The sequence below is a fragment of the Apaloderma vittatum genome, unplaced genomic scaffold (assembly GCF_000703405.1).
Source record: "Apaloderma vittatum isolate BGI_N311 unplaced genomic scaffold, ASM70340v1 scaffold13641, whole genome shotgun sequence".
In the NCBI taxonomy this organism is placed as follows: Eukaryota; Metazoa; Chordata; class Aves; order Trogoniformes; family Trogonidae; genus Apaloderma; species Apaloderma vittatum.
Window position 1 is genome coordinate 1 of NW_009699682.1, and position 7,347 is coordinate 7,347.

Genomic DNA, 7,347 nt, shown 5'->3' on the forward strand with positions numbered 1-7,347 from the left:
CTGCCCTGCCCCTGGTTTTGCCGAGGGCCGTGAAGGCCATTGGGAAGCCGATGGTGCCGATGGGCTGGGAGCTGGGAGACCAGAGCCCACCCCTCCCCACGCACATGGGAGAGCAGCATTAGAGGCTCACGCTCCCTCTCTCCCCGTACCCCACAGGGTAGCTGACAAGGAGCCTATCAACAAAATGTCACTCCACAACCTGGCCACGGTCTTTGGGCCGACCCTGCTGAGACCCTCAGAGGGGGAGAGCAAGGCACACCTCACCCTGGCCTCCGACATCTGGTCCCACGATGTGATGGCCCAGGTAAGAGCTGTGCTGGCAGCGTGGGGGCACAGCCCGCACCAGCAACCCTGGGGAGTGGAGGGGTTTACCTGCCTGTCTGGGTAGATTTGTCACTCTTTGCTGGATGTGCCTGCACAGGGACAAGCTGGGAGGTGGCAGCTCTGCCCCTTCTTGGCCTAACACCTCCCCATTTGCCTGCTACAGGTCCAGGTCCTTCTCTACTACCTGCAGCATCCTCCCATCTCCTTCACTGAGCTGAAACGCAACACACTTTACTTTTCCACGGACGTGTAGCCTGCGGGGAGAAGGCACCAGCTGCAAAACCCTCCCAGCTCCCTGCTGGGGACGTGGACTGGATCGCAGCCCCCAAGGGACACCAGCCCGGACCCAGGATGGTGCCGCCTGCAGCTCCTGTACAATCGCGAACCAGTGGCCCGGTCCCACCCCAGGCGCCGTGCTGCTCTGTAAAGTAGTCGTGTCTTATGTCCCTCCTTGTGTTCAGGAATTGTTTTTTATGTATATTTGTTCAACGGAAGAGGTAGTGACTGACAAGGGCTGTGGACACAGGCTTCCCCCTTGGCTAGTTTTCTCCTGGACTCCTTTCTGCCTACTCACTCCTACCAGGCACCCCTTGTCTCACCCAGCTCGAAGCCTGCAGCGTCCCACGAGTGCCTGTTTGGCTGCCCTGCTCCCCAGACCCCACGCCTGCATGTGCAGCATCGGCTCGCTTCAGAGGCTGGGAGCTCACGGGCTTCCCTTCCCGGTGACGGTAACGACCAGCTCTGCTTTGGCTTGCTGCCTGCGCAAACCTCGGACCCTGTGCCTGGATCCTGCTCTGGCCTGAGCAAACCTGCAACCAGGAGAGCAGAGGAGCGGGGGGCGCTGCTTCCCCCGCGCCCTCTTCTGGGTGCTTTCAGGCCAGTCCTCTCTATCCTTACCCTGTGCTTTGCCTGTGTACGTGTAGCGTGGCGGTTGCTTCCCTCGCTGTATCTCGCCTCCAAGTAGCGTTTTGGGGTCACCCATCACATGAGGCTGGAGCGAGAGGTGCTGTGCTGGTCTCAATCCACGGCAGACTTGAGGGACGGCCAGTCAGGCAGGTCTGCTTCCTCTGCCACGGGCTGACCCCCAGCTCCGTGCTCTGGCACCGATGAGGTCTCATCAGGGCACCTGGATCCCACAATTTTCTCAGCAAGCCCTGACAGGACAGAGAACAGGGTCGCTGTCGTTTCTGTATCCTGTGTCTCTGCCGAAGCGAGGCACACGTGCCCCTGCCAGCCCAGTAGTGCCGCAAGGATTGCCTGTGCTGGCTGTGCCCTGTGGCAGAGCCTGCCCAGGGCACCGGTGTTCCTGCCGTGGCCATGAGAACCTGGAGGGTTTTTTGGTTTTATCCCCTCCTTGGCCTTCCTGCTGCCCTGGGCACTGGGCAGGTGGCAGCACGTGGCCCTGCGTCGGTGTCAGCCAGGCTGCCAGAGGCGAGGGGTTTTCCGCACGCGGCTGGAAACCAGCGCAGGGGCAGGGGAGGAGGAAAGCCTTTGTGGCCCTTGCTACTGAAGGCAGAAGTGCTTCCTTTTCCTCACAAAGCAGCTGCTTCTGGGTTAGCTGTGGCCAGCCAGCTCAGGTCCGTTGTAGTTAGTGGCTCCAGTTCTTGCCCTCTAGGTTGATGGCCGGAGTTGTCACGCCACGTCCCAAGGCAGGACGGCTGCCTGCCTGTGCTCGCTGCCAGGCTCTGCCCACCCGAGTGCCTGGCTCCCGGTATGCCCCCCACTCCCACACCCCAAGCTAGGGGCTGGTACCTGTTGGGACACAGAACCTTTCGCTCTGTGAGCCGAGTCCGTGTTCACATGGGAAAAGCCCCCCCTTCCCGATTGCGTTGGCCCCGTGCTCTCCTGTGCCAAATGGAGATGGATGAGAAGTGACCAAGTCTATCCCTGCTCACAGCGGCGTTGCCTCTACCCTCCTGACTAACAGACTGTTCCAAGTAGAGCCCGGCCGCCGATGCACCAGGTATGTCCTAAGCCCACCTCCCTGGGGAAGGCAGCACCTGCCAGCCCTGCACCAGCAAAGCAACTAAAGGAGGGGAGGTCTCTCAGTCCCCCTCCAAAGGGCTCACACTCCAGACTCTGCTCCTCTTGACTACCAGCTAAACAGAAGGGAAACAGCATTGCAGAAAATAACCAGGCGTCTGTCTTGGCCCTGGACCCAGTAAGGAGGCCGAGTTTTTAGATCTGACTGCACAACGGATCCCTGTGTGTGTCTGATTTGTTACATGTGTCCAAGTCTCTGTCCACGATACTGTCATTCCAGATGGAGACTCTGTACAGCCAAATCCCCCCTGCGCGACAGTGGCTGGGGGGCTGGTCCACACAGCCTCGGCACAGCAGGCTGCGGCCGTCCCCGTGACTGGCTTTTGCTTGTCCCTACAGGAAGGAAAAAGGGGGGGTGGACTCTTGCAGCTACAGGTAGAATAGAACTGTTAATTAATATTTGACTTTCAGAAGTTGTTAAGGATATATTTTTGTTTGTGTTCTGTTTCAATTTCTGTAGATTATAAACTTTAAATGGCTGTAAACCATGTGAGGAGAAAAAAAAAAGTTAATAAAAATGCAAAGCCCCGACATTTGCACAAAAGGAGCCCTGTGGTGTTGCTGTTTGCATTAACTGATCACCTTGGCATGACAACTTCTTCTCTTTCTGTCGTGGAAATCTTGCTAGTTGCACGTCAAGCCAGTGGTATAAGCACAGGCATTGCGCCAAGCAATCTTTTAAGAGACATCTTATGGTTTGGGCTACATCCTTGCATTTCAGTACTTTCTGGAGGAAAAAAACCTGGACAGTCTGGAGCCAGCCTCTTTAATCAGCCCAGAATTACTCAAGCTTAAAATTCAGCTGACTTGCACAGCTTCTGGCCTGAGGATACTGAACAGGCACGGCAAGGGACATCAGGAGATCTGGAAACCTCATCTGATAGATCACATGGTGCCGTCTCCCCGGTTCTTTCCATGTGGGAATGGGAGACAAGACGCCTCCAGACTGACCACTGACCACCATTATCAGCCAAACCACCCTGCTGGTATCGCTCTTTCAGGTAAGCAAGTGCTGTCACTGTTCTGGGATGTCAAATTGTCGATGAAAAGGAGGGAAAGTGAGTTGGAGAACCCCAATTAGGTGTGCACACCAAATCTGAAATCTCACTGGGTGGGTGTTTGCCCTTGAGGAGTAGCTCAATGAAGTCAAAATCAGGCTAAATGATTATAAAAATTATATCCTAAGGTCTGAGAACAGATCTTGGTTAGAAGAGCAACAGGGCTAATACAGATGCAAATCAAAAAGGGAGCAGCTCTCAGCTAATGAACAGGTGTTCTTCAGTACCAACGTTGTGCAGAAATAACACTTCACTTCCCTCAGTAACACTGGGGCACTCAGAGGTGGTACACAGACGTGATGGCAAACAGACCGCGTGCCTAAGTGGATGCCCAGTTATCTGTCTAGCAGTGGTTTATTCTCACAATTCTGCTTTCTAGTCTCACTATCAAACTGCTGGAACTAATGGTGTGAGCCTGTGGCAGTTAAAGCAGTAGGAAGATTATTTGTACTCCCACAGCAAGGTTAAATCAGGCTACCCAAGTGGCTACAGAGAATTATACTCCTGCAACAACCTCCTTTTTTCCCCTTAAACTGTTTTGTTCATCTGCCAGTAACCACATGGTTCTAAGGCGAAGGATTCCTTTTTGCTTTTCCCTTTAAGACATGGTAAAGAAATCTGGCTCTCATCTCTGTACTTGAAATAAGACAAGTTGTACAGATGGTGGTTTGTCTTCAGCCGGTATTTTAAGAAAAGCCTGGAACAAACTTATTTCTCCACGGGATCTTACCTCTCCTCAACAGAGTGGCAAGCTGCAAACTGGTAACTGTTAAAACACTTGCAGCATGTTCGAATACACGGTAACCTAAATTACTGCATTTCTTTTTGAAGATTGTCCTCCCGCCTCTTTTGATGCTAGCAACAGACTTAATCAAAATCAGACCCAAAGGACTGAAAAAGCTCAGAGTCCAGGCTTGTTTCCTGGAAACTGACAGTCAGCTGATCCGTCCTGGAGATACTGCTCGCTGCGCCTGGCTCCATCCTCGCATACTCCCGCAAGTCTGCCTGAAGCAGCACGCCAGGGCTCCGAGCCAGATCATTGTTAGTCATTCAGGAAACGCAGCCAACGCCATCCAGCTTGCATTTATCAGGACTCGAGGCAGTGGTGGAAAGGTAAGCCTGATGGTTCTTCTGCCGTGATGCAGGCTCTCAGCAGCAGCTCTGGAACAGAAGGGAAACTCGCTCCAGGGGATCCCGCTGTTACCGTAGATAGTAATCAATGGCAGCGGAGAAAGCAGCAAATCCACCACAGCCGATAACCCCGGCCTTCAGACCCGCTGCAACGCAAAAAGGGTGGGAAAGAATGAGACAAACTGGAAAGATATTTTTCTTCCCAGCAACTAGCTCACACTGTGCTGGCTCGAAGAGCTTACACCTGCAGGAACCTGGCAGTCCACAGCCAAGGAACGCTGGTACAACCTCTGCCCAAGGTGAGGGGGGAGAACCTGGCAAACAACTGGACTTGAAACTACCCTGGCACTGCACCCTGGCTGGGCATTGTGTTGCTAAATCTGCCCCCGAGGGATGGAAGATAAAAGGCCAGTGGCCTTGTGATTTCAGTGCGCTCCAGTCTGAGTGCTGCTGGGGGCTTTGCTGCTGGACTAGGGAGAAAGAGCAACTACTGCTTTGAAAGCTCTAAGAGGATTTAGGTCCAGGACAGACACAACTTAACAAACTCAATTAAAAAGCGTTTTAAAGAGCACTTTCTTTTATGTTCTGTGGATAGTTTGTTAGTTTTTCCTAAGATGAAAGTAGTTTGATATGTCTGATGAGCAGAGCAGCTATTCCTACTTGAGGCTTTTCTCCAGATGTTTTTAGCACTCGAGGTTTCCCAGAATCCCCCATAGTGCCTGCTGGACTAAAATCCCAGTGCTCCTGCTCTTTTACAGCTAAATACAATTGTCTGTTAGAACTGATACGTGAAAAAGGAGGAAAGCATTTTAAACACTGTGCAAATTAGCAGAGTTACTGCCAGTGAAATAGTATATATAAGCAGAGCTCCACTGACACCAGAGCTGTAGCTTCAAAGAGTTGCTCAGTATGTATTTTTGGCTCCCTCCCCATGACACCACATTTCCTGATTTTTCTTTGAAATAAATTCTGTTGATTTTCCTCCAATCTTACTGTCCCGTACGACCAAGCCTTCGCTACCCACATGTGTCTTCCAAGCTGACAGGAAAGCAATAGAGGGAGCAGTTCTGCCAGTCTGGAGGACACTGTCACGTTGACATTGCCGTAACCCCGCGCAAAGAGATTTGTAGCATGTGTTCCACTAAAAACACCGCATGCTGCGTAACCAGACTAGAGTCTTATGACAGAAACAGTTCATAGCAGGCACTACCAACCTCTGAAGCCGATTGCTCCTCCTGTGATGCAGCCGCTAATAACACTATTCTTCCAGTCTGACTTCCCACGATACTGTGGAATTAAAAGCCAGAGTCGACAAGTAAATATGGAATAAACACTCAGTATCTGTACTAATACCACGGAAGATTAAATGACCTTCCAGCCCCTTCTCAGCTGAGGATGTTTTTCCCTCTCTTCTCAGCAGATGGCTCCCTGCACTCTCAAACAGAAGACTTGCAGGGCCAGGAGAAGAGAAGGAACAGGTCACCCGGAGAGGTAAGACAAATCCATGTGGTGCAATGCAGTGCTACGAAAAGGCTCTTAGGTGAGCCAATACCAGGGCACAGAACCGTACACTAGCACCAGCTCAAAGATTTTAAAGGCACCGGAACTACGAAGGCAGCACCAAACGTGGCCACGCAGACAAGTTTCTCTGTACAGGTGAAAGCTATGGCACTCTGCTGACAAAGATGTACTATTTCCATAGCCAGAGCACGCTAGTTTTTCACCAGTGCACAGATCTCTTTGTTCTGCTCCATTGTGTAAGCGGACACGCTTTTCTTCTAGATGAGTTAAGAAATAATCGCGTCTCTCAATTAAAAGGCAGTACTCAAATTCGCAACAGGCTAATATTCCTATTTAAGAAAATGGATTATAGATTACCACTGAGCTGCACATGGTCATTTCTTGCTGTAGGGGCAAGGCGAAAATAGCCCTGTTGAGAACTTTCATCAAAGGATCCTTTTCTGCATATGGAATTTTTAGAGGCTCAAATTACCATGTTGCAACTCACAATTTGATGCTTAAAATAACAAGTGGCTAGGGTTTTTAAAAGTAGTGCCTATGCTTGCCAATACACTCAGAACTTGAACTGAACATGACTTCATTATTGCATGCTCTTCCACTCATTCTGTCAGAGAAAAAGCTTCAAGGGCTAAGAAGCAGACCAAACTAGCCTACTCCCTTGCCCTGTTACAAAGGAAATAGTTATTTGGATCTAGTAAAAGAGGTTATTAAGTGTACGAGAAAACATTTCTTAATTCTTAAGAAGTTATTACTCACAGATTCTACCACGCACTCGGTGCAGGAGAACATGGCGCCCACAATGGCGAAGTTCTTCGCGTAGGATATGCCTCGCTGTCCCATATCTTTGAGGACCTCTTTCGCGGTTGGCGTGCGATACGGATCCTTGGGGTCAAACCCAACGTTGGTGTCAATGCCAGCCGTGAAGACGCCAAACGCGCCTCCCAGAACAAATCCTGTAGAAGACAAGCAGTAAAAAATAAATAAATAAAATTGAACCTTGGCTGGATTGGAGCAGCACGTTCACCACAGGCACCAGAGCACCTCTGCTCCCGCTGTGTCGACGGAAGGGGCAGTGGAAGAGCACAAAGGGGCTCTCTCCTGCAGCACAGGCCCTGCTGCTGGCAGCCCCTGCTGGGCTCCGCCAGGCCGGCCCAGATCCCTCCCTGGGGCCTGCGACAGGCGCCGGAGGACGCTTAGAGGGAGGACGATTAAGCGCCCCCGGGGGTCCCTGTGCCGCAGCCCCTGCTCCATCCGCCCCTTTCCCGACGCC

The 7,347-nt window shown here is 51.7% G+C and overlaps 1 protein-coding gene across 1 annotated transcript; it reads right to left on the minus strand.

The window, feature by feature from the left end:
* Positions 1–3,763: 3,763 nt before the first annotated feature.
* TIMM22 (translocase of inner mitochondrial membrane 22 homolog (yeast)) lies at positions 3,764–7,030 on the minus strand (the record flags this gene model as incomplete). Its single annotated transcript, XM_009878489.1, has 3 exons — positions 3,764–4,702; positions 5,771–5,843; positions 6,834–7,030. Coding segments are annotated over 3 exons (347 nt in total), but the record flags the coding sequence as incomplete, so codon positions are not given.
* Positions 7,031–7,347: the final 317 nt, after the last annotated feature.